This window comes from Pteropus medius, unplaced genomic scaffold, assembly GCF_902729225.1.
Source record: "Pteropus medius unplaced genomic scaffold, Ma_sr-lr_union100, whole genome shotgun sequence".
In the NCBI taxonomy this organism is placed as follows: Eukaryota; Metazoa; Chordata; class Mammalia; order Chiroptera; family Pteropodidae; genus Pteropus; species Pteropus medius.
The window spans coordinates 25,095,455-25,123,381 of NW_024349801.1; the positions used below are offsets into that span (position 1 = coordinate 25,095,455).

General features: G+C 39.9%; 1 protein-coding gene across 1 annotated transcript in view; it reads right to left on the minus strand.

Moving 5' to 3' along the window:
• The window catches only part of SLC28A2 (solute carrier family 28 member 2), a 30,387-nt gene extending 5,359 nt beyond the window's left edge, over positions 1-25,028 (minus strand). Inside the window, exons 1-16 of the mRNA XM_039888242.1 lie at positions 24,948-25,028; positions 24,725-24,813; positions 15,388-15,479; positions 14,125-14,308; positions 12,504-12,645; positions 11,763-11,876; positions 11,345-11,422; positions 10,169-10,249; positions 9,664-9,744; positions 8,292-8,417; positions 8,079-8,209; positions 7,483-7,651; positions 7,091-7,288; positions 6,398-6,479; positions 4,964-5,062; positions 4,645-4,756 (exon numbers count right to left, since the gene is read on the minus strand). Coding sequence (XP_039744176.1) covers positions 4,645-4,756; positions 4,964-5,062; positions 6,398-6,479; positions 7,091-7,288; positions 7,483-7,651; positions 8,079-8,209; positions 8,292-8,417; positions 9,664-9,744; positions 10,169-10,249; positions 11,345-11,422; positions 11,763-11,876; positions 12,504-12,645; positions 14,125-14,308; positions 15,388-15,479; positions 24,725-24,813; positions 24,948-25,028 — 1,859 coding nt within the window. The remainder of the gene's footprint in view (positions 1-4,644; positions 4,757-4,963; positions 5,063-6,397; positions 6,480-7,090; positions 7,289-7,482; positions 7,652-8,078; positions 8,210-8,291; positions 8,418-9,663; positions 9,745-10,168; positions 10,250-11,344; positions 11,423-11,762; positions 11,877-12,503; positions 12,646-14,124; positions 14,309-15,387; positions 15,480-24,724; positions 24,814-24,947) is intronic.
• Positions 25,029-27,927: the final 2,899 nt, after the last annotated feature.

Genomic DNA, 27,927 nt, shown 5'->3' on the forward strand with positions numbered 1-27,927 from the left:
CCAGGTAAAGTTTTCTCGGTTAGGTTTTTTTTCTTTTGAATATATCATCTCACTCACTTCTGAAATATCTGCTGATAGATTTCTGAGGGCTCCCTCGTACATAACTAGTTATTTTTCTCTTGCTGCTTTTGAAATCTTAAATCGTCTTTAACTTTTGACAAATTAGTTATAATGTGTCTCAGTGTGGGTCTCTTTAGTGTCCCAAAGAAGATTACAGTCAGCACCTGGATGCAAGCTGATTAAAAGCTGGACCCTCAAATACCAGCTGGGAAAGTATGCAGTCAAGGCCATTTCATGGAGAAACTGGGAGATGGGCATTTTTGCCTGCTCCCTCTTTGCTGAGCCTGGGTGTATAGCTGCTGGGGGTTGCTCCCGTGCCCATTTAAAAACTGGGTATTTGTTTGCTATAGTCCTGTTGGACTCATGAATCCAAGCCTGGTTTACTCTCAAAGCTAGGTGATTTGGGGGCCTGTCCTTTGGGTGGCAGCGATAAAAGTTGGAGCATTAGATGTGTATATAAGCCTCTTTCAGTGAGATACTGGCAACTTGGTTTTATTGTTGGAGTGAGCTGGAGGGAGAAAGTGGGCTTCAGGGAGGACCACGGTCATCCGCTAGATGTGTGCTAATTAGAAGCTGGACGCTAAGGCAAGGGCTTAAAAGGATGCGTCAGTCCCCTTCCAGCAAAAGACTGGGAGATGGGTGTTTTTGCCTGCTCCCTTTGCACTGAGCCCTGGGGGGACAGCCACAGGGAGTGCTTACATACACACACCCATTAAAAACATCTTTTTAAATCATCTATAGTCCTGTGGAACTCATGAATACAAGCCACGTTGGCTATCAGAGCCCAGTGATCTGGGGGCTTGTCCCTTGGGCAGTAGCCACAAAAGCCATGGCACCAGACATATATATAAGCTCTTTCCAAAGAGACACTGATGACCTGGTTTTATCATTGGAGCAAGCCTGAGGGAGAAGATGGGGGCAGTGCCCATCAGCTTGCTCAGCTCTGAGAAGGAGTGCAGTCAGAACTTAGAGGTGTGCTAATTAGAAGCTGGACCCCCAGCAATTTGGAAAGTATGCAGTCAAACTGCTTCCAGGCAAAGACTGGGAGATGGGCATTTTTGCTGGTTTCCTCTGCACTGAGCCTTGGCAGACAGCCTCAATGAGTGCTCTCTGCCTGTTAAGAACTGCTTCTTTGTTTTCTATAGTTCTGTGGGACTCAGGAACCGAAGCCCCATATGCTCTCAGAGCTGGGTGTTTGGGGAGCCTCTCCCTGTGGGGTGGGGGGGACTTAAAAGCTGAGGCACTAGATAGTACTCCAAACCCTTCACTCTCTAGGAGAATCTGAGAGTTGGGAATTCCCTTTGATTGATTGGTGCTGTGCCAGGGGTGGGGTTTATGGTGAGACCGTGTCTTAGCCTTTCTTATTCAATTCACTGTAGGTATTTTCTCAGTTGCCCAATGTGTAGGAGTCACTCAGCTAGTTTCTGGTTCTCTCAGAGGGAATTACTACATGCATACTGCTACATTTGGTAGCTGGGAGGAGAGTAATTCAGGAGCCTCCTATATTGCCATCTAGGTCTGGAGTCACTCCAGACTTATTTAGAATAAATAGATTGGACAAAAACATTATACTTTCAGATTCTCGATGGTAATGACACTCAGTAAGTAACTACAGACAAAAGGTCAGTTGCAGCTTTAGAGGCAGAAATGAGCAGGAAAGAGTATTCTATTAATTATTTTAGAGAATTTTAGTGGTGGAAAGACAACTCATTAAATAAAAATTAGTAAATTTCACTTTTTTATTCATTTACTTTAGATTATGCTTACAGTGACATCCACTGAACTGCAATAAGAACATAGGAATCAAAACTATGCCAATCTATCTAGTTTTTAATTCATCTTTAATAGTACATTAAAAGGGTTATTTTTTCCAGAGGATGTTGGTTGCCTACTCTGATGATAACCAAACACAAGAGGGTAATATCTGTTAACTTGGCATAGTAACCTGTTAAGTAGCATAGTACCCGAACATCTATCTTGTAGTAAACAGATCACACACTTAATGATAACTTCCAAATATATCTCCAGCTCTGATTTTCTCTTGAACCCCAGATCCCAGTTGGCTGTGAGTAGCTTCACATGGTGGTCTCATAGGTACTTCCAAGTCAACATAGCCAACTGAATTAAGCTAAGCTGTAATCTCTCCCCTTTACTCTCATTCCTGGAACTAGTCCTCTTCTCAGTGAATTAATGGCACCCCTTAGACCCACTTGCCCAAGCCATAAAGGTGACAGTTACTTGAGACTCCTTTCCCTTCCTCACCCACCCTTCCCCCTTATCTAGCAATGACCAATCCTACAAATTCTCCTTGGTCTAGTGTATCTTCGTCCTCACAATCACTTAGCATTAGCTGTACCATCTCATTTGGATGATTATAGCAGTGTGTTTATTGGTCTTCCTGTTATCCAAATGGCTATGAGAATGATCTTTTTAAAAAAAACATCTTATCATACCAGTGTTCAGAATTCTGTAAGTCAGAATCTAACTTCTTTAGCATTTTGAACAAGGCCTTTGAGGTATTTCAGCCCCATCTTCCAGAACTCTCTTTATTCACCTGTGTATCACTGCAACACACATCTTTTGCTTTGGTAGAACCAAACATTCTAGTTCATCAAATCTTTCCTTTTATCTGTCCTATAACTAGTTCTTTTAGCTTAATAATATATTCTTTTTTTTTCCTACTGGTTCCTTTCAGAACTTTTTCTTTATCTCTGATTTTCTATAGTTTGAGAATTATATGTCTAGTTGTTTGGCATTTAATCTGCTTGGTGCTCTCTGAGGTTCTTGGATCTGTGGGTTGGTGTCTGACATTTATTTGGGGAAAATCTTTAATCACTATTATTTCAATTTTTTTTTCTATTCTTTTCTTCTCCATCTGGTATTCCCATTATGCGTATGTTGCACCTTTTGTAGTTGTCCCACAGTTTTTGGATATTCTGTTCTGTTTTTTTGTTCCACTTTTTGTTCTCTTTGCTTTTCAGTTTTGATGGTTTCTATTGATAAATTTTCAAGCTCTAAGATTCTTTCTGCGGTTGTATCCAGTCTACCAAAAGCCCATCAAAGGCATTCTTCATTTCTGTTACATCGCTTTTTCATCTGTAGAATACCTTTTTGGTTCTTTCTTAAGATTCCTATATCTCTGCTTACATTGTCTATCTGTTCATACATGCCATCTACTTTATCTATTAGAGCCCTAGGCATATAATCATAGTTGTTTAAAACTCCCAATCTGATTAATTCCAACATCTTTGCCATGTGTGGTTCTGATGCTTGATCTGTCTCTTCAAAATGTGATTTTTGCTTCTTAGTGAACCTTATAATTTCTTTTTGATAGCCAGACATGATGTACACATAAAAGAAACTGCTGTCAATAGGCTTTTAGTAATGCAATGGTAATAAGATGTGAGAGGAGGGGAAGTATATGCTCTAGTACTGTGACTAGGTCAGTCTTTTAGTAAGCCTGTGTTTCTGGATGGTGAACTTCACAAGTCCTTCTCAGTTTTCTTCCCCCTCCTCAGGTGGGACAGGATTGGTTAGAGTGGGCTGAAGTTGGGTGTTTCCCTCCTCCCAGGTCAGTTAGTCTCTGATAATATCCCAGCAGGTTAGGCTCTGCTTAACCAGTCTCCCCCAAGGGCAGTCCTTGTTAAACAAACAAAAACCCAGAGTGCTCTGGTGTATTTCAAAATGGTTCCTTTTCCCTCTCCCCGTACCGGAAGCACAAGGACATTTTTGCTGGTTATTTACTGTGAGAACCTGATCTAGCTTCTGGAGGTAAAACTCACAAAGATTTCACCCTTATGACTGCCCCCACCCCAGAGTTTGTCCCCACTAAGCCTCCAGCCATTGAAGTTTCAAGTTTTCTTACCCCTGCATAGCTTTCTGTGGCATTTTCCACTCGTGAGTCTCTGCTCCAGTAACCATGACGCCCTGTATTCACCTCTCTCCGTAACTCCCTGTATTCACCTGTCTCTCCAATCTTGCCCTATATCCTCACCTCTCTTATGAATCCAAGAAGAATTACTGATTTTTCAGATTGCTTAGTTTTTCACTTGTCATTAGAATAGAACGGTGACTTCCAAGTTCTTTACATGAGGAATATAACATCCCAGAAATTGGTAAATCAGTTCATGTTTACACTGTCTGAATGCATCGTGATTTTATCAATTCGACTTTATCCTCTCTCGGTCATCATTTCTGTCTGAAGAAGCCCATAATTTTTTAGCCACTTAAGATATTGCCAAGTCTTCACTTATAACCTATCTATATTCCAATCACAATAAATACAGTGTCTTCTTATCAGGAAAACCACACTTCTGTACTTCTTCACCTGTACCTCCACTTCTCAATATCGCACCAATATAGGTAAAATCTATCACTTGTTCAAACTAAAGAGAATACTGAGGATGCATCTAATAAAAGAGAACATAGACCTAGACCACCACAAATACCAATCGTCCTTCATAAACACTGTATTCAGCATCCACATGATTATTCTCAAGACCTTATTTCTTCCCACTCCCAGATAATTTCTGAGCGGAGGATAGCAAGTAAGAGGAGGGAACAGGAATCCTGGGGCTCACTCACCTCTGAAAGAGCCCTCTACAGCACACATAGGTCTCATAGGTTCTATTGGTGAAACTTGTGTTTAGGAAGGAGACACAGTCAGTTTCAGCTCCCCTGGGGACATAGAGGATTCCTGGATAAAGGAGACAGAGATACTAAGGGAAGATTTTACACATGTTCTTGGAGGCTCTTAATAATTTGGGTGTGAATTGAGAATGTTGTAGATTAGGTGCCTTTTCTATGCATCTGTGAGATGGATAGTTAAATCAATATTCTGAAAGAGATCTTGTCAGAATCTAAGTAAGAGATTTCTGCCAAGAGACTAAGCTGAGGTACCTACCTGCCACACAGGCACTGATAAGGGATACACAGGCCCCTGTGAAGAGGGCACTGACCACGACCTTGGACAAGTCACTCTTCCGGTGGGGTACTATCGATGCTGCAGACAACAAAATAAAATAATTTGATCTCTTTCCCACCAGACAACAAGTATACCCCATGAGCCCCCCATTTAGAAGAATGCAGAAGAACAAAACACAGCAGATGAATAGCATTTTTACCACTAACCACCAGAGAGGCTGGCCAGCAGTACCCTAAGCAGTAATGGATATGCATTAGTCCTGATGGGTCACTAACACTGACATTCCCAGGTCAAAGATTGTGTCTGACCCTAACTTCAGTGATTCCAGGAACATTCCCAATATATATATGGATCAAGCAAAGTTGCAGGTTGCTCCAAACAGGCACATCTGCAGTTTTAGACTGGGACCAGAATTAAATGGACTGTTTTGAGCCAGAGCGATAAAGAGGGCAACATTTAGTCACGTGATGCACATACCACTACTAAATGGCCTTCTCACGATCAGACAGTAATCAGGCATCAGAATTAGAACAGTACAGACAAGTATTTAACAAAAGGGAAAAAGATAAACTGAAAAAAGATTGTTTACCTTTCAATTGTTCAATCGGCTACCAAATAAATCAACTTAATGATTCTCCCCCAGAATATGAATACTATAAAAAAATAGACATACCGAGCTGTATTTCTTCTTATACTGTTTCTAACTTGCATCTTTCAATCTCTTGGAATCTGCTAGTCATTTTCCCTGCTCCTATGCTCAAAGACAACTCCACTTTCCTCATGTTTCCTCCACTTTCCTCATGTTATTTCCTCCAGCCCTCACCCACATTCAGCAATGTATTCAGCAGTGTAAATGTATCTGTGTCTGCTTCAAATACTCACTTCTCCCACACATGGAGATCTGTAGCTTTTAATCCAACACTTCATACCCCTCCCTCTTACTATGTATCTGCCTTGTGCATCTGATGCTTTTATTTGTCTTTTGATTCCTTGTGCAACTCCTACTTCTATGAAGACAACTGGTAAGCAGCCCAATTTCAGAAAACACCTTCGCTACTGAATAAAAAACAAAATATCTTTACTTATATGTACACCATGCCCATTTAATGGCAAAATAAAAATAATATTATTATAATCTTCCTCAAAGGGAAAATGAAAATAAAATTGGTCTTTTGGGCATCTTATCAAAAGGGAAAAAAATAACATAAGTTGAGATTGTAAACCCAGCCCGGACTCCATATATAGTCAGGTAGAATGGTTGCCTTAACTTTAATTTAACTGCCATCTGACTGGGCCAGTTCCACATCAGCTTCTTTATCTGGTCTCAACTTGTACCAAAGCACCAGGACTGCCTACCACAGAAGGTGGAATCTGGCTGGCTTATTGGATAGCTGGGAAAATGAATTAACTCACTCAAGCCTCCCAGTGTGATTCCTATGGAACTAAGATTGGCAAATCCACAGAGTGAAAATGTTGTGATGATTTCAGCTCTCACCTAGGGAAAACAAAAAGAAATAAGTAAATAAATTCAATCCCATGTATGCAGTCGTGTGTTCACAGGGAAGTTCCAGACATCTTAGAACACCTAATCTTGTCCACACTACCCTAAGGCATATGGAAAAGATGCTCAGAAAATAATCACGTTCTAAGTTATTACGGGAATAATGATATGGAAACCACAAGGGGCCTCTTTCCCAATACTCTTCTTGTTGAAACCTATGAATAAGGAGAAGGCCTGGGAATGAGGATGATTGGGAGGGAAGATAAAGACAGAGAGAGAGTAAAGAGAGATTAGTTTATAGCAAGTTAAACTTATAAATGAAGAAGGGGACCTTCGGCCATCCATCAAAAATAGTGTCCACCCTGAACTGCCCCAGCTGTAAAGACCCAACAATTACATCATAGAGAGAGGTTGGGTCAGAGAGTGGGGGAGGAATAGCACACACACCTTCAAGCAGCTTGGGCACTGGAGCTAAGCATATTGTTACGCTTGCTTTGTAGTTAGGCCTGGAACAACGGAACGGACCCATGAGTGTGAAACAAACTTTTGTTTAACACTTTCTGTCTGCCCATAAACAATTTACGCTTTTCTGGATTGTCACTTACAGAAATCCACTGTTTCTCACCCCCGATCCATTCTTCCACTCCAGAGAGACGTTTGTTCTTGTACTCAGACAGTTGCTGATAGGCCACAAACTCATTTGTGAAGAACTTTATCCCCACTATCTCAGCCACCGTTGGACAATCTGCCCACTCCACACCCATCATGAAAACCACGGGCCTTAAAATATAGGAGCAGATCACCTAGGTGAAAAGAAAGAGATGTCCCAGGAAAAGAAAGAATACCACACACAGGTCAGGACCCAGACTTTTCCTGGAGCCTTAACTCAGTCTCCTCCACCCTTCTATCCATGCTGTCTTTTAGCTCGCTGTGGGTCAGGAGGACATGCATAGTTCAAAGACTACTTAAACACAGCCCAATAAATGTAATTTTTTACCTGGAAAGTGAGCCCTTGTATGTCTACCAATTCCCCTAGCCAGGAGAGGGTAGCATTGATGAAGGCCAACACAGCCAAAAAGGCAATCAGGTTGGCAGCTACATTAGTAGCAAGGCCTACAGCATCTGTGGCTCCATTGCTGGCAGCTTCCAGGACATTCTTCTCTTTTCTGTGGTTATTGGCATAGGAGAAAAATATGGTGTCTGGATTAGTCTCAGCCCCTCAGAGAAGAGGAACCTTCTCTGCGGTGTAGGAGCTCAGGAAGAGGGTGCAAGACCAGCTTGAGAGGTGATAGGGGTTCCTTAGTGACCTTTTGGGTGGGAATTACATTGAAGCAATATCAGATTTAATTGCTACGAAATTGCACTAACACCAAGGACAGAGGATACTGGCCTGCAGAAGATAGAGGTGGATGGGAAGGTTAAACAATCGAAGAAAATCAACATGATTAGGTGGAGGCAGAGGTAGACAAGTGGGGACAGAGAATCATATTATTCCTTCTCCTGGAGACTCGAAGCCTCTGTCACCACAATCACTACTCTTGACTCTACACCAGACCTCACCATCTCCCAAATTATATGCCTCATTGGACTCACCCACGGGGCAATTTTACCCCCTCCTTATTCTTGAACTTGGACTCTTCTACTTCTGGATATACCAGCTTTGATAAGGCAAGAGCAGAAGGTGCAGCCATCACAGAGGCAGAAATCAAGGATGATGCATCAATCTATAAGGCCAGATTTAGGAATCAGCATCTACAGAACCCAGACAAAGGCTCACTCAGGGGTGATCAAACAGATTATGCCTACCCCGAAGGATACGTAGGCTCCAAACACAGTGCCTGAAATGGTGGCAAACCCTCCAGTCATCACTGCATGGATTTCAGAGAGCGTCAGGTCTGCAAGGTATGGGCGGATGAGCAGAGGTGCCTCTGTCTGTAAACGAGGAGAAGTGAGTCAGATTCAAGAGGCTGTGACTCCCCACCCCAAAGTGCCCACCTTGACCCCAGGGATACATTCCTCTAGTGTGGATACCCTCGTAGCACCGAGCTCTGCTCTTAGGCCCTCCCAGCATCTGCCTCACTTTCTCTGGCACCTAATCGTATACTGGCTGGCGTTGTTCTTCTCTGTTTTCATGTGTTTGTCTCACCTATTTAAATTTTTAAATACTATGGAAGAGAAATGGTGTATCTCTTTTGTATGTTCTCACTGTCTAAAACCATATACTTAATGAATGACCTTATGGAGTACAGTTCACTTACTGAGTACATATTAATTGTTTAAAAAGTATTCATTAAATGAATTACAAATAGCTGGTTGAAGCCCAGTGTTGATGAAAGAATCAAAAGAAATGTTTGTGAAAATGTTATGAAATTATGAAGACCCAACTATGTAAACAATATCTAGTATCAACCTAAAATAATGTTATTTATTATTTAATGAGTGACAACTGTGTACCCAGTGCTGTACTAGATGCTAGGGATATTAATATGAACAAGGCAAAGTTGCTACTCTTGGGAGCTTACATTCTAGCAGAGGAAACTAAGATGATTATGGATAATTTCAGCAAAACACAGAGCGCTGTGGTAGAAGTATGCAAAAGTACTCTGGGAACATTTCAGAAACAGCTAATTGGCCCAGGGCCTGGGGAACGAAAGATCTCAATACTAACTCCTTGTTAATTTGACAAGCCATTGTCCCTAACATTGAGCTAATCAGTCAATACCATATACTGAGTACCTACTCCACATAAATCTATCAAGCAAGTATTATGGGGAAGAGCCTTGGTATAAGCCCTAAGCAAGCTGTTGCCTTCTTAGAGGCCCCAGAAAATGAGGATCACAGGGAGAAACCAGAACATAGAGCAAACATTCTTCATTACCCCTGCAGGGGGAAAAGATTTGGAGCAGGCTGTTTCCCTAAATTCCTGTGTAAGAAGTTGGATGGGTGGTTAAGGATGCCCACATTAAGTATGCTCAGGTAAGTATAATCACACATGAAGGGTAAAAGCAATGAGCTGAGTTTCCTTTGAGCTTCTGGGTTTTTTTTCATCAGCGATTGCCTGCCCATACAGTCTTCATATATTTGACTTTTCAGAAGGAAAACACTTTTCTCAACCTGTTTTCTGCCATAATCTTTGTTCTCCAGAAAAAGGAAGATCAGAAATCCTTAGAGTACTTACCATACCCACAAAGATGTTTCCTGCCACAGCCAGGGTCTCTGTGGCAGTGGTGCCCATAGTGATTTGCAAAAACCAGGCGATCTAAAGGCATACAAAGACCAAACCATTAACATCATCAGGAATCTTGGAGAGTATCCGGCAACACGCCCCCACCCCACCCCCCACACCAGCTTCTCCATTTTACTGGTAATGAAACCAAGGCCTAGAGAAGTATAGTGACAAACCCAAGACCACAAAGCAAGTTACAGAGTCTGGACCAGAACTCAGGACTCTTGGATTCCAGAACTAGTAGATTAAAACTCAGTCTGAATGGCAGTCCAGCTCTGCCCCTCAGCCTGGGCCTGGGCCTGATCATCTGATATCAGACATACTTGAATAGGGTTTGCCTTTTTACATGGGTTCTAGGTCCTACATGTGAGCATCTTTTCAAAGTGTCATTTTCCTGCTTCTTGACAGATCAAAAGATGAAAGCCCACCTTCTGACTGGTGTAGAAGAATGACTCACCTTCTGAACTACCCACTGCACAAGGCCCAGGTAGTAGAGAATGGACATCACACATCCAAAAAAAAGGATGATTGGTAAGGCCTGTAATGAAAATGATATATTACAATAATCCTCCTTTATCCACGGTTTTACTTTCTACAGTTTCAATTACCCATGGTCAACTTAGTCCAAAAATATTAAATGGAAATTTCAGAAGTAAACAATTCATAAGTTTTAAATTGTGTACCATTCTGAGCATTGTGATGGAATCTTGTGCTGTCCTGCTCTGTCCCACCCGGGACATGAATCATCCTTTTGTCTAGTGTGTACATGTTGTAAACACTACCCACCCTCCCATAAGTCACTTAGTAGACATCTAGTTTACCAAATCAGATTGATTGTCACAGTAGCTCAGTGCTTGTGTTCAAGTAACCTTCATTTTACTTAATGGCCCCAAAGTGTAAGAGTAGTGATACCGGCAATTCGAATATGCCAGAGAAGCTGTAAAGTGCTTCCTTTAAGTGAAAAGGTGAAAGTTCTCAATAAGAAAAGCAAAAAAAAAAAAAAAAAAAGTATGCTGAGTTTGGTAAGATCTGTGGTAAGAACGAATTTTCTATCTGTGAAATTGCCTAATTTATAAATTAAACTTTATCACAGATATGTTTGTATAGGAAAAAACATAGTATGTGTAGGGTTGAGTACTATCTGAGGTTTCAGGCATCATCTGGGGGCCTTGGAACACATCCCCTGCAGGTCAGGGGGGACTACTGTACATTAAATGTGCTCATGTATGCTATAAATGGACTGTGTTTCAGACCTCTAAATAAAGCTCTCAGCCTTCCAAGAGCAGCTGATACAGTATAGATACTCAATGAATATTTAAACACAAGCTAGTTTAGGAATAAATTTTAAATGTATTACAAATCTGCTATCCTATCAGTACTAAGCCACAAGGAGATGTTTTCTGAACCTTCCTCCCCTACTCCTATTTTATTCCAGTTTCAGTATGATAACGATCAAAGGGTGAGAGATCGATGCTGTTTTCTCTACTGATGGGGTCAAATCTTCTTCTTAGGGTCGAATTGGTATCTAGACTGGCTGATCTCTTGGACACACATTTTCATCCTCTACTTTACATCCCTCCCCGCACCTCACACAGACACTGACCCTCATTCCTGCCTACAAAACAGATATGACCTGAAAAGCAAAGACATTCTCGATCAGCATATCCCCAAAGACAAAACTGGAGCCAGCCACAGTGTAGTTCAGGAAAATCTGAAAGAAAAGAGAGTGAACAAGAATGAAGCCAGAGAGGACACAAAGGATCAGCCTCATGCATGATTAGGTCTTACTGCTGCTACTGAGGCTGGCCTTCCTTTGGCAGCATGGAAACAGGCTATATCCCCATGAGCTGCTCATTGAATGACAGGGGACACAGCATTTCAGTTCTCTTTATTCATATGATTAGTTTAACCCTAGTATACTCTTTCCTTTCTCACCAGATCTCCTACCACCATTATTAATAAGATACAGACCAATCTCCATATGCTTTCCCTATATCTCTTTTCTCTAGGGTTCTAAAAAAAGCAGAGCCCTCACATTCAATTTCTCATACCTGAATCTGGTCTCCCAGCCATTGAAATGCATTATATCCAGGATCAGTTCTGATGACCAAGATCCCAAAGACAAACTGAAGACCCAGACCCCAAAGCACTGTCCTCCAGGACACCTGGAACCAATAAGAACATTATTTAAATGTGAGTTCTAAACCCTACTTGTTCATTACCTGATTGGAGTGTAAAACATGTACTATGGGTAGAACCAACCTAGGATATTAACAGTAAATCTCGGGTAAAAAAGAGAACAGAGCAGAGGGAAACAGGACAGTACAGTAACTTGTAAAGAGCCATGTATGTCCATACAGTTTTTAAAACTGTCTACAAGTTAGATGACATGCATGCATACACACACACACACACACACACACACACATCACACACACACACACAAATAATAGCATCATAAACCAATACTTTAATATTACTATGTGCAATGTAAGCTGATTCTCTATTGTATTCTATTTTCTTTTTTTTCTTTTGTTCTTTCTTTAACACTGACCTAGATTCACAAAATTGTTATCAAGGCTCACTACTGGATCACAACCTACGGTTTGAAAATAAGTGGTCTAGGACATCTGAGAACTTTAAAACTTCTCTTAGGAGCAAAATTATCAAAGAGGAAAATTCCAGAGATTGTTAAGAACTTAGTTCTATGCCTTTGTAATCAATACTAGACACATGCACTTTTAAATTAGCAACACATGGCCCATGGCCCACCCTGCATACTCCAGACTTACTGCACTGTGGTGTTTGGAGCAGGCAAAGAGGATGAGGATGAACATGCAGATTCCTGCAAAGGAGATCAACTGCTCTGGCCTCTGGGCTGTGTCTAGAGCTAGCCATAGGATAAGGCCAACCAAAGAGACTCCTGCAAGCACCCTGAAGAGGAAATGCCAAGACCACGTCATCAACTCAGTGAATAAAGAACAAATAATTAACCTTACCTCTAAAAAAATAGAAGTTCATCCCAAGGAAAAGTGAAATAACTCAATGGATTAATCACAGAGACTTATCTTGAGAATCATTCATCTGGTAGTTCCCTAGCTACATTTCTCCCAATTCTTTTACTCACAGAATGAAGTTGAAAGAGCCCAATCTGAGGACACAAATCACATGACTTCCTTTCCTCAAGCTTCCACATCAGTAAGATGTGGTTGTTCTGATGAATAATCAAAATATTTAAAAAAGGAAGAAAAGTATGCACGGTGCTTCATGGATCTCCATATAATTTCCAACCACTCCGATGGCAAGGGTAAAAGCTAAGCCACAAATCAACTACTTAGGGTCTTATGGTCCCTTGATGTACTGGATGTGCTTGATCAATACACAGACTGGTTTCCTCATGTCTGAGTGTTGGAATCATTTCAGTTCAAGGGAAAGAATTAGAAGGGAATTCATGTATCAAAAGAAAACAAAAAGAACAATTTGTTCACTGAAGCATCTCAGTGAACAAATTGTTCTTTTTGTTTTCTTTTGATACATGAATTCCCTTCAATGACAACAAAAAGCATATAAATCAGGGCTGAATTTTGGAGCTGTTCTCACTGTGAACTCATCTCACTTAAAGTAAGTAAAATGCGCCTTCTAGAATCTGTCCTGCTAATGAATAGAATCCTTTCAGCTCTGTCTCTTCAGTGTCAAATAAATCAATGCTCCAAAATTCAGGTTGTAGTCTGATGTGTTTCTCCAAATTATCGCTGTTGCAAACATTCTTCACAGCTATTTTCTGTGCATTCATTGGAAAATAGGCAGAAAAGGGGAACTTTATTGAGAGTCTGAAAGTTATTCTGTCACCCCAAGCCTGTGATCAAAGGACATGTGCATACCATAGTTAGTTAGATGAGCTGTGGCTGTTGAATCCAGTTCAGTATACACTGAACAGTGAGTTTATTCATTAAACTTTAAGGAATTGTAAAAGACTCTAGTGGGTGCAGGAAGTTTGGAGGACTAAAGGAAAAAAAAGTATAAAAAGTTTCAGGGAACACATATGACCAGCAAATCAATTTGATAGCTTAATGCAGCTGCAAGCCTCATTGTTTTGATTGTTTCATTGAAGAGGAGTATTTTTTTTTTTGTTATTTCCATCATGAACCCTGACAATAAATGGAATGAAACTCTTCTCTGGAACTTAACACTTCTTGCCCCCGGCAATGTTGAGATACGAGGCTACAAGAAACTGGACTGAAGTCCAGTGCTCAGAGGCCCAATTGGCTATTTACAATCTGAGCCTTGGTTTTGAAAAGTATAAGTGAGAGTCTAAGAGACAGCTCAGGAACTGTCAAAGGAGAAAAGGGGAAGTAGATCAGGGTTTGGGATAAGTTTTGGGACCAGAGATACTGAGATTTTTATCTTACTCACCATTTCATCCAAAGCTTCAGGCAGGAGTTTTTAAAGGGCTTCAGACATCTTGTTAAATTTTTACCAAAGAACCTTTTCAGAAAGCGGTGAACCAGGACCAAGAGCACCAAACAAGTGAGGATGAACAAAGCCAGTGCTCTCTGGAAATCCAAGATGCAAGCTGCCAGGAAGTAGGCAGCATAAGCTAAAGGGAGAAGGTACAGAGTAAGTAAGAATCAGTAAGTCAGAGCTCTCCAAGAGCAAATGAAGCTCTAGCAACGAATGTCTGAGATTTAAATCAAGAAAAACCCTCCAGCGACCTTGTCACCCAGCTCCAGTTGTCAGACTGAGCTGCAGTTCTCAAGGCCAGGATAGATGGCTGTTTTCTTCTTGAGGATTCCCAAGGATAGTTTGAATACTTAAGATTTTCACTTGTCTTTAATGAAATCTCACTCCCTTCTATTTTTTCTGATCTTCTGTCCCTTAGAGTAGATTTTATCAGCACCCACCATCAGACTCTTCAAAAGTCATCTTAAACTTTACAACCCCAGTCATTTTAGCCTTTCCTCTTGAGCAAAACCACATAAACAAGGCTACTACTAGGAAGTACAGCAGTAGGAAGAACAATGTCATTTTACTATAACGTTGATGAGATGCCATAAGAACTTAACTCTTGTTTATATCAATTAGCCTATGGTAAAATTGGTTTATTATATGTCGTTTCACTTAAAGTTGCAGAACCTGTCGACAATGTTAAGTGAGGACTGTCCACAGCCATAGGGTCCTCACCTCATGGCTCCCTGAGATAATTTTTGTTCTCATCATCCCAGCTGTCTCTAATATTGACATCAAAGTCCCATATGTCACTGACAGTATATTTTAAATAAAAGTTTGCTGTTTTTTTAAGAATATTTTATGTCATTGATCTTCCTAGTAAACCAGCAAATAAGTAATGTATACTACAGTCTTCTCTTGTACAGACTGTGAGAACCATGCCCTGAATCAAATCAAATCAAAACACTGAAATAGAGATAAGCCCAGTTTCTCTCAAGTCTAAGTCTATCAACAGTTTTGAAAAATAGTTTATTCTCAGATTTCCCTTATTCCTGGACGTGCAACTCAATAAATTATGGTTCACCTGTAAGTAATTAAGATCTATACATCAAATAGCCCTTTAGATCAGTTTGTGAATAAAGTTGCTTTCCATATAGTACTTGACTTGACACAAGGTCATATTCCTAGAACGATCGTGTCCCTCACTGCTGGGAATTCTTAACACCTCACCCAAACACAACAGGCCCAGCAGGATCTTCTTGAACAGGCTGGCATGTCTTTTGCAGAAACTCCATGCCCTGGAGAAAGGTTGTAGGCTCTTCCTGATGAGAACCCAAAAATTAAAATACAAAAGTTACTCCATCCCATTTGTATCAATTTCCAGAATTTAGATTACCTGGCCCAAGGAAGAATTTCCTCTTAATCAATGAGGAAAATTATTCAGCCAGGGGGACATTAGGTAGTGTTCTGGCAATGCCAGAAAGGCTAGATAAAAGCTTGCTGACCTGGACTAGCAACATCCTCAGTGACATCCTATCACAGAAGTGGACACCGGTCACACCGGCAGAGACTCCCGGGATCTACTCCTTCCCCGTTCCTCAGGGACAAGGGATTGCTCAGCTTCCAGATTCAGAAAGGGGCCTTTTCTTCTGAGGTACAGCTATGACCATTCCTCTCTAAAAACCATGCAAACGCATAGCTCTGAACAGTCAATCAGATGTGCATTGACAGACCAAAAGGAAAACACCAAGAACTCCTGGCGGGCAGGGCCTGAGAGAAGATGTCCAGCAAGTAGGACTATTCAGGTCTGCTTTAACAAACATTTACGTAGTGCCTTCTATGTGCTGGACTCTTTCTAAGAACTTTACAAAAAGTAACTCATTGACTCCTGAGAATTCTTGAGGTAGTTGCTATTATCATTCCCATTTTACAGATGTGGAAACTGGAAAACAGAAGTTAAGTAACTTCTCTAAAGTCATTGAAGCTATAAGGAACAAAGACAGAATGTAAACTCAGGTAGTCTCGCTTTGGAGTCTGAGCTATCCATCATCATTCTGTGCTGCATCTTACCTAGACCCCAGGCTCGCCTGTCTCTGCCATTCTTCAGTATCCTTAGCACACTGTGGCCATAGTTGCAAAAGGCTCTAATTTCCAAACTCTTAAAGTTCCAAAGCTGGTGAGCCCAGCAAGAAGGTACCAGTTGGCCATCATGCTGAGGCAGGACAGCTTAGCCAGGGCTGGGACCACTCACTAATTCCAAATGCCTTGGGGTCTTGCCTAACAAATTTCTATGGTTCTTTCTACATTGCTGCCTCTCCCATCTAACATGCTCCCTCTCTTCCTTATACATAGTCCTCTCCCACTCCCTCACCCTCCCCTTCCCCGTCCCCCTCCTCCTCCTCCTATCCAGAAGATATGGAAACTCTCTCAACTAAAGAAGACAGAGCTATGGAAAATCCCAGAGTCTGGATACTATTGTTTAGCAGTTAGCATGGAAAGCTTAGGATAACTTTCAGAAAATGCAGTGACTGTTGACATTGTGGGCCCTGGGTGAATCTTTGCTGCTCTAGCTTGAAGTGAGAACCAAAAAAAAGGAAATGAGTCGATCCAAAAACAAATGTTGGTCTGAGTAAAGGGTTAAGCCATCCAGGCAGAATTGACCAAGATCTTTTCAAGGGGTCAAAGGTTTTACTTTAATGAGGGCGTTAAAGGAACTGGTCAATGGGCACTGTACTGGGCACAGATTCAAAGTTATGTATACACTGGTTTCAAACTGGATAGATAAAGAGAGCTGAGTGGTGTCAAATAGGAACTCGAAAACAGTTACCAAAAGTGTCCAAGGGAGAATGGTAACTGAGTCTGAGAAGCAAAAAAGTTATTAATAAGCCAAAGTGGAGAGTCAAAGTGGAAAACCAGAGAAAGCAAGAGAAAGTTCTATCAGATGGAAGCTAGAAAACTTATGTTGGAGGCAGAGACTCTGTGCACCTGGGGATGACCAGTTCTGAGAGCCATCAGCCCAGGTAGAGTATGAAGGGAGCCTAAACCAGAACACAGCCAGCTAGATGTGCTGGGTTGTAGTAGATGTATTGTCTACTACATCTACTACAGAAAAAGAACTCTTCCTCCACACTGTACCCAAATCTCTGCTTGATGTACCCATTTCAGATGTCAGAAAACGTCAAATCTCCTTGACCCTAACGGTGGCAACCCAATGCCAAAGGTCCACAAAGACAAGAAGGACCTATGTGATGGGATTCCTAACTAGCCCTTCAACCCACTCTCAACTTTTTCCTTCCAGAACTCTGTTCCCTTCAAGTTAGAGCAGTGGTTCTGACAGGCAGTGGAGTCTTCCCAGAGAAGGTGCTGTCTCTCGCTCTCACACTTTCTCTCTCATTAGGAAAGTTGTGACTCTACCTCCAATGGCCTTTTGAGCCAAGCCCTTTAGTTCCGTTGTTAGCAAAAGTTTCTCCACATTTCTAATATGTGGTTAATGCCCATTATGGACTTCCTGTGCTGGTACAATTTGCCCCTATTTACACCCTTTTTTAATGATTTCGATAGGAATTTGAGGACGGAGGAGCTCTGGCTCATTCAGCTATTGACTCAGGCCCTAATGAGAAATTAAATAAAGAGGAAATGGGGAGGAGCTCCCAGCAAGGAAGGGCTGCCTAAATTTCTCCACTTGGGACTTGCATTGACACACAACACAGGCCCAAGGTGCCCTTCCAGACCTCCCTACTGATAACTTGTAGAGCTCACACCCACCCACCTACCTTGCTATCTCCACTCATCCCTACCAAGCTTATCACCATCCTCCCAGAAAGTCAGAACAGTCGTTCTGATTGGGCAGCCAGAAGAGACGGCAGACTTAGTAGAAGCAGTTGGAGATCCAGAAGGAAAAGTGAAAAAGAGAAATAATCTTTAAGAAGGAATAGAGGTCAGTGATATTCAGTGATATAGAAAATTAGGTAGACTGAGAAATGAGATGAAGATGCTAGATTTGGCAGTGACAAGGTGACCGGTTCTGTTTGAGAGATGTTTACAGGAGAATGACTGGGTAAAAGCAGAATTGCAGGAGATTGAGTGTGAGCATATATGGACTATTATGAGAAGATCTATTTAAACAAAAATAATAACAGTGTAGTAACAGTGTAGTATGAGGTTTATAACATATGTAGAAGTAAAATGTATAAACATAAATAATGGTGGTATAAAGGCTGGAAGAGGAGATACAGAAGGCTACTATTATAAATTTCTTAACACTATATGTGAAAAAGAATAATAGCACTTGAAGGTAGACTTGAAAATGTATACTATAAACACTAATATAACAAAACAGATTTATAGCTAATAAGCCAACAAAGGAGATAAAATGGAATCATTTAAAAATATTCAATTAATCTGAAGGAACGCATAAAAGGAAAGAAAGGGTGTAAAAAGAAGAAAGGCCTTAAAAAAAGAAAATGGAAAGACATCCCATGTTCATGGGTCAAAAGAGTTAATATTGTTAAAATATCCATATTACCAAAGCCATCTATAGATTCAACACAATCACCATCAAAATTCCAATGGCATTTGTTCACAGAAATAGAAAAACAATCCTAAAATTTGTATGGAACCACGAAAAAAATCCTGAATAGCCAAAGGAATCTGGAGGAAACCAAACAAACCTGGAGGTATTACACTTTTTATTTGAAACTGTACTACAGTAATAAAAACAGTATGGTACTGGCACAAATAGAACCAGTGGAAGAGAATAGAGAGCTCAGAATTAAACTCCCACATATAGTCAATTAATATTTGACAAGGGAGCCAAAAACACCCAATGGGGAAAGAATAGTCTCTTCAACAATTAGTGCTGGGAAAACTGGATAAACACATGCAGAACAATGAAATTTGGTGCCTATCTTACACAACTCACAAAAATTAACTCAAAATGGATTAAAGACTTAAGCATAAGACCTGATTCCATAAATCTCCTAGAAAAAAAAATACATAGGGAAGAAGCTCTTCAATATTTTTCTGGATATGACACCAAAAGCACAAACAAAAGCAAAAATCAAGCAAAAATCAAAAGCTTCTTCAGCAAAAGAAACAATTAAAATGAAAAGGCAACCTACAGAATGAGAGAAAACTTTTGCAAAGCATATATCATATAAGGAGTTAATACCCAAAATATATAAAGAACTCGTACAACTCAATAACAAACAAAAAAAATAGCTGATTTTCAAAATAGGCAGAGGAACTGAATAGACATTTTTTCAAAGAAGATATCCACATGGTCAACAGGTACATAAAAAGATGGTCAACATCAGTAATCATCAGCGAAAAGCAACTCAAAACCACAATGAGCTATTGCCTCACACCTGTTAGAATGGCTATCATCAAGAAGACAAGAGACTTGGAGAAAAGGAAATCCTTGTACTCTGTTGGTGAGAATGTAAGTTGGTTCAACCACTCTGGAAAGCAATACGGAGGTTCTTCAAAAATTAAAAATAGATCTACCACACAATTCAATAATTCCATTTCTGGTTATATATACCCAAGGAAAATGAAAACAGAATATTGAAGAGATATATGCACTCCAATGTTTATTGCATCATTATTCACAAGAGCCAAGATATAGGAACAGTCTAAGCACCCATCAATGGATGAATGCATAAAGAAAATGTGATGTGATACATACAGACACACGCATACGCACATACGTGCACACACACAATGGATTATTATTCTGCCACAAGAAAGAACATTCTGCCATTTACAACAGCATGGAAGATCTTGAGTAAATTATGCCAAGTGAGATAAGTCAGACTGAAAAAGACAATTACTGTATGATATCACTTACATGTGGAATCTAAAAAATCCAAAATCATAAAAACAGAAAGTAAAATGGTGGTAAACAGGTGGTGGAAGTTGGGGGGACAGGACAGATATTGTTTAAGGGTACAAACTTGCAATGAGTAGTAAATAAGCCCTAGAAATCTAATGTACAGTATAGTGAATATAAACAAAAATATCATATTATAATCATCAAACTTACTGAGAGTCTAGAACTTAATGATCCCAACCACTAAAAAGAAAAGATCATTATGTAATGTATAGAGGTGCTAATTATCACCACAATGGCAATCATGTTATTACAATGTGTAAATATATCAAATTAATATGTATATACCTTAAATTTGCTTAATGTTATATGTCAAATATATTTTAATTAAAAAACTGTTTACTTGCGATCCAGCAATTAGAGGAAAGATCTGGGTAAATGTTTGAGCTCATTAATTGTGAATTGGGCTTTTACTTTTTATTTTGTCTAGTTTTATTTGGAGAGCCAAGAGTAATAAATAAAATAATAAGCGTACCTCAAATCCTAAATTTTATTGTTAAGAAAATTTCTTTAAAATCAGAAGAATGGAGTGATTATAATTGATGGAAGGAATGGAAAATTTGGTAACCACTGAAAAGACAATCTATTCTTAATAGATAACTGGGAAAAATCAATTAACAGTGGGAGAAATAAATTTGATATGTTGAAAAAAAAAGTGAGACTAATAGAAACAAGTAAATAGCAAGATGATATTTTTAAATCATCAAATGTAAATGGCCTAAACCACCAACTAAAAAGCAGAGACTGGCAGATTGGCTAAAAAAAAAAAAAAGCAAGAGAAAGACTGCTCTTTTTCTGAAAGAAAGAAAAAAAAAGAGGACAAAGACAAAGCAAATTATAAGGTAATATTATAAATGTTATTGCCATAATGAATGAGGGAGTTAGTTACAAAAAACACTTAATTTTCTTAAAAAGGAATGATATTGTATTATATACCAATTAGCAGAGGTATGGGGATGGGTAGAGTAACAGGGGTGGAGAATCTGAGAATAGAAGTTTTAAAATAACTGTGAAAGGGAAGTAAGCAGGCGAGTTCATATGTAATGAAGTGAAGTGCCAACTAGTGAAGAAGGCTTAGGCAGTTCAGTTTGGGGCCAAAGTTTCATGTAATAGTTGTAAGTTGTCATGACTTAACTGGGCTCCACATGAAATCTAGACATACCTGAACAGAATTTAGAGCTGAAATTCAGCAAGTTTTACAGCAACGTTAATCTGGAACATGATCATTATCTTCTTTCCTGGTAATTAGTTTAAATGAAAAACCATTTATGCAAATGAAAATTTTAATATGACCCAACTCTTCATTTCTGGAGTCAAGAACCAGAAGAGGTGGTAAGCTAGGAGACAAGCTAGGAAAAAGTGTGACTCCTTTTCTTCAGAGCAGAAAAGCCCCTCTCAGACCTGCTGCCTACTTCCCTAGTCAGACCCAAACCTAGGAAGGATGCTTCACTACCAACCAGCATTACTCAGCACTTCCACTCAGGATGGAGGACATACAGCTGAGGGTCTATGGGGATGAGGGGAGAGGGATGCTTTCAAATAGCCTAGTCTTCTTTGTTCTCAGCAGATACAGGCCTTACGTTACAGAAATTTAGCCTCTCCGGCCTGTTATTTTCACTTCAGTGCATCTCTGATCGCTTCTCAGACTCCTTCACTAACATCTCAGGAAAAACTGGCCTTCCCACTTACCAAGGCAAATTCTCCAACTCTTAACCTAATTCCACTTCCTGATGGTTTCTAAGGGCCTTTTTTTTTCTTGATGCGTCTGTCTAGAGATTGATTTTTTTTAATGAATTTACTTAAATTAGTTTCAAGTATACAGTACATTGGTAAGACATCTATATTGTTCATAAAATGGTTCCCCCAATTGCTCCCTCCCTCCCCTGGCCCTCCACTTAGCCATCATATTAATGCTAATTGCATTCCCTGTGCCATGCTCCCCATCCTCGTGTCCAACTATCAACTACTAATTTGTACTTCTTTAATCCCTTCACCCCATTCTCCCAGCCCCAACCCCTCCCCTCTGTCTGTCACCAAATTGTCCACTATTTTTGCAAGTCTATTTTTGATTAGTTTGTTCTTTTTGTTCCTTAGATTCCACATGTAAGTGAAATCATATGGTATTTATCTTTCTCTGTCTGACTTATTTCACTCAGCATAAAAACCTCTAGGTCCATCCATGTTGTTGCAAATGGTAGGATTTCATTTTTTTAATGGCTGAGTAATATTCCATTGTACATATGAACCATAATTTCTTTATCCAATCGTCTGTTGATGGGCATTTAGGTTGCTTTCATATCTTGGCTATTGTAAATTGTGCTGCCATGAATATTGGAGTGCATAGATCTTTACGAATTATCCTTTTGGTTTTCTTTGGATAAATATCCAAAAGTGCAATTGCTGGGTCAAAAGGTATATCCATTTTTAACTTTTTGAGAAACTTCCATACTGTTTTCCATAGCGGATGTACCAATTTGCAATCGCACCAACAATGTATGAGGGTTCTCTTTTCTCCTCATCCTCACTAAGGGCCTTGTTTTGACAATTATTTATCTCACTATCTAGAGACCCTTCCATCACCCATTCTTTCACTTTCTCTGACTCTCCTAGCTTCTTTTTTCAATTATCAGATGTGCTCAAGTTTACTACTTAAAAACAAACAGCCCTCACCACCACCAAACTTTTTTGAATTCTCAACAACAGAAAGAACCCTCCCTAAAATGTTTATGTTTTGCTAAATTGCTTTATAGAAATGGCTAGATTTAGAAAGAGTAATGAAAAGAAAAAGAAGCTAAAATCAGTTTATTTTGAAGGATCAGGTTAAGGATTTCCTGACGAATCAACAACAGGAGTAAGAGAGGATAGAGACAGGAGTCTGAGTGTATGTCCTGAGAATGGCTGGCCTTTAATTAATCACTATTCTTGTCAATTCTACTCCAAAAGTGTCTCTGGGCTTTAACTTTTCGAATCTATTCTCACATGTCCACATTAATCTATCTGTCTTTCTATCTATCTATCTATCTATCTATCTATCTATCTATCTATCTATGTATCTATCTATCATCTATCTATCTATATAAATTTATGTATAGAAGTAAATTTCTGGAGAAGAAAATAGAATTTAAAATTTTATTTTCTCTATGAAGTCATTGTTTATTCTTAAAAATAAAGAAAAAAAAACAAAAACAACCTTTTGTTTGGGAGCTACTCTGGATCATATCCATTTCTTCCCTTTAAAAACTATTCAATATCATCTTCTAAGCTTCACAATATATGACTTCTGCATTTTTTTATAAATATTCAAACCTTTTTCCACACCATGGAATATGGCTTCTATCTGACCTGCTTTACCCAAACAACTTTCTTAGACATTACTTCTGAGACCAAAACCATGATGAAAATCAAAGATTTTTCTTACTCCTCCTTCCTTGACCCCTGTCACACATAACACTGTGGACTATGCCTTCATTCTTGATACTTCCTTCTCTCTCTTTTGTTATTTTTCAATTACAGTTGACGTTCAATATTACTTTATATTAGGTTCAGGTGCACAGCATAGTGGTTAGGCATTTATATAATTTACAAAGTGATCCCCTGATTAGATTAGTGCCCAACTGGCATTAGACATAGTTATTACAATATTATTGGCTATGTTCCCTTTGCTGTACTTTACATCCTGGTGACTGTTTTGTGACTACCAATCTGTACTTCTTAAGCCCTTCAACTTTTTCACTCAGCACCCCAATTCCCCTCCCATCTGGCAAACATCAGTTTGTTCTATGTATCTATGAGTCTGTTTCTGTTTTGTTTTTTGTTGTTGTTGTTCTTTACATTCCACATATAAGTGAGATCATATGGTATTTGTCTTTCTCTGACTTATTTCATTTAGCATAATACACTGTAGGTCCATCCATTTTGTCGCAAATGGTAAGATTTTATTTTTTATAGCCAAGTAATATTCCACTGTATATATGTAACACATCTTTATCCAGTTGTCTATTGATTGGTATTTGGGTTGCTTCCATATCTTAGCTAATGTAAAAAATGCTTCAATGAACATAAGGATGCATGTATCTTTTCGAATTAGTATTTTGGATTTCTTACTACCTTCCTTCTCTTCTGACTTCCAAAACTGTACTTTTTTAACTTTCACTATTATCCTTCATAGTGAGTCTTTCCATGCCTTTTTTTTTTCCTGATTTTTCTTTCTCTCCACCCCCATACTCCATCTGAGTATTCCAGAAGAGCTTTTTTAAAAACAATATGGGTAACTTAATTTCTAAACCTCAATTTTCTGATTGAAAAAAGAGATTAAAATTAGTATCCACCTGTTGCTGTGAAAATTAATTAATTATGTAAAGCATAATGCACAATAGTAAGTACTCAATAAATGTTAGCTGTAATTATTCTCATTATTGCTACTTCTGTTGTGAGTCCAACCAACACCAATATTGCTGAGCTCCCATTATTTACAGTACAGGTCTATATAACAGTTAATTACATATAAATAGAGATGTGCATATGGTAATATCAGGTGGCTGTGAGTCTTATCTCCATAATAAGATCACAAGCTCCCTTGGGAATGGGGCAATTTTGATCTCTTCTGAGTCCACTGTCCACACTTAGCCCATCCTAGGTCCTTAGGTCTTAACTGAACCAATTCTAGAACACCTGTACCTCTGGTGAGTAGAAGGTCCAACCCCATCTCCAAGGCTTTGTCCTCGTTCTTCAGTCCTCCTGGTTTCTTCAGGATTTACTCCTTCTTCCTGTAAGCACAGATAGAATTGGGATGAATCATAGGGCCCTGTCAGGGAAGATGGGCAATGAGAGTGGCCAAAGACCCTGCATGAAGCTGTGCAACAGATCACAAAGCTGTGCAGAAACTAAACTGGTGAATTACCGTGAGCTCTAGTCCTGGGTTCTCTATGCCGGTCTCCACTGTGGGCAGAGCAATGGCCTCTCTTCCATTTGTTTTCTCCATCTCCTGTTCTCCTTAACTGAAAAACAAATTCAGGGCCAAGGCTGAAAGATTGGTCATTCCATAATGTGGGGCTGGGGAGACTTTTTAGGGCCAGATACCCACAGGAAAAACAAAACTAAAACTCTCTAGAGGTTTAGTTGATTTCTTTAAGAAAGAAATTGTGTAAATGAGAATTGGGAAGATTGGAAGCATATTTTTAATATAATAAATAATGAACTATAGACATCTATTTCCTATTGTGAATTGGTAAGGAAGGGGTAGTGAGATAGAGGAGAAATGAAGGGTGATTGGCGGGGGGCGGGGATTGAAATGAATAAGTGGTTCACCCAGGGCCCTAGGACCTATACTAAAAAGGACCCTATTAGATTCCTTAAAAGAAGAGTCAGAGGGCAACTACTGTTAGCCTGGCGGAGACCCCACTGAGCTGTGCTGGGTAAGAAGAAAGCAGAAAGGGCAGCAGAGGGTTGGAAAGGCCCCAGACCCTAACATATTGCTGTGAAAACAAAGATTAACAGGTTTTCAAGTTCTCAACTATATTGTAGCACGAAAATGGTTTTTTGGAGCATCTAAGAGCATCCTCATTACTTAAATAAAAGAAGCCTATACTTAAAATAGTCAGCATGAATGTTAATTATCTCAAAGAAAATTTTAAAACAAAATGAGGGAATCAAGAAACTAAAGCAAACAATTGAGCCTCATTATATGCAACCCTGGTAGACAAACACTCAAATGTATAAGTTCATTCTGAGATGTTGCTTTACATTGCAGAAAATTTCCTTCCCCGTGGAAATTTTTTTTAATGTGATCTCTTCAAGCATTTAAAATATAATTTCATTAAACACACATAAACAGACTTTTGTGTAAATAAGGGCCTTTCTGTACAGGCAGAAAACTACCTATTTGGTCTAAATATGATGTTGTGAGTCCAACCAACTACCTATTTGGTCTAAATATGATGTTGTGAGTCCAACCAACACCAATATTGCTGAGCTCCCATTATTTACAGTACAGGTCTATATAACAGTTAATTACATATAAATAGAGATGTGCATATGGTAATATCAGGTGGCTGTGAGTCTTATCTCCATAATAAGATCACAAGCTCCCTTGGGAATGGGGCAATTTTGATCTCTTCTGAGTCCACTGTCCACACTTAGCCCATCCTAGGTCCTTAGGTCTTAACTGAACCAATTCTCAATTTGGCAAATTGAGTTTCTGCCCTCCCCAAACACCCGTTCTTACACCAATTTGTAGGGCTCCTTCTGTCTCCTCAGTAAAGGACGAAAAGAAAAACTCAGCTCTAAGAAATCCTGACTCTGAAAGGACAGGCTGAGACTGGCTTTCCTGTGATTGGCTCATTTGTCTTGGGCCCTCCTTCTCTGGGCTTGTCCTTTCCTGTAGAGGAGTGCAACTCTCAAGTTAAATATTTATATATTTTTAAGACTTTTGCAGGGTCAGTTCTAAGAATTCTGCAGGGATTAACAGGCATATCAACAGAAGCATTGCCCTAGGCACTGGGGAACATAAAAGAAAAGTAAGAGAAAGTAAGAGAAAGGTCTCTGCACTCAAAACACTTTTATGATTCTGTACTGGAAAGACAGCCACTAGAAAACAACAGAAAACAAGACTACATGGGATTCAATACCAAATGATCACTATGAAGTTTTTTACTAATCCATTCAATAGATATTTATTGAATACTCACTATCACTCAGGCACTATTTTGGGTGCTGAAGACCCAAAGATTAATGAGACCTTGTCTCTGCCATAAAGGAACTTACAAATCAGTAAGGAAAGACCAATGTGTCAGAAAGGCTTCATGGAGTTGGTAACAGTTGCCCTGAGTCTGGAAAGTCTTAAAAGCTAAGTGGGGGACCAATGATGGAAAAAGGGAAAGATATACCAGCAGAGAGAGAAACTTGAACAAAGACACAGAGGTATGGCCTTCTCTGACATGCTAGGTAGGCTGTAAAAGTTAATTAAAGAATGGAGAGGGAGAGGGGAAATGGCATACATGATAGAGGCTCTGTTTATCCCTCTGGTGACCAAATCAAAGTTGTGACAGAAACAAGGAGCAGCAGCAAAGAAAAATCACCTGGGATCTAGATGAACAAGCCATACAACTATGGAGAAATCCAAGAAAGCACCCCGCAATGGCTAAAGGAAGGAGGGGGCAAGGACACCAAGCTGCCGGGTCTCAAGCAGCTGAGTGAGACAGAGGCTATGGCAGTAGCAGAAGCCTTTTTAAAGGGGCCGCATCCACGAGTGTATTTTCATGGTGATGGACCTGCTCGCTCTGAGCACTAGTGCCCATTCGTCTGCACACAGGGGGCACCAGGGACTTACAAGGAGACATTGTCAGAGTGAGGGCCAAAGCGAGACTCGCTTGGTACAGAAGTGCCGGCGATATCCGTTGTTCGCTGTTGAGCCCTCCCCTCTACCAGTGCACAGGACACAGCGCCACCACAGCTGTGATGTCATCAAACTGAATAACAAAGGTCTCTCCGCCCAGAAGATTGTCTGATACCCCACCTACCCCGACTTAAGCCCCACCCAAACCACATCCAGGTGTATCCTCAGCAAGTCAGGAGCTTCTTGCTGAGACTCACACTGGTGGAAGCAGCTGGCCTCAGTTTCTGGTGTGGCCTTTTGAGGCAACTGTAAGCACAGCATCTGTGGATTGCTTGCTGAATCTTAACAGGTGGCCCCAGAGGGGCAGAGGCTTGGACTAAGTTTAGCCTGCAGCTGAACCCCTCTCAGGACAGTGCCACTGGACACCTACTTCAGAAATCCATACTAATAGTACTGGGAGACTTAGGAGCTTTGCTTAGTACATAGAAATAGACACAGAAAGGCAGCCAAAAGGGGAAGACAAAGAAGCAGAAACCATATGAGAGAA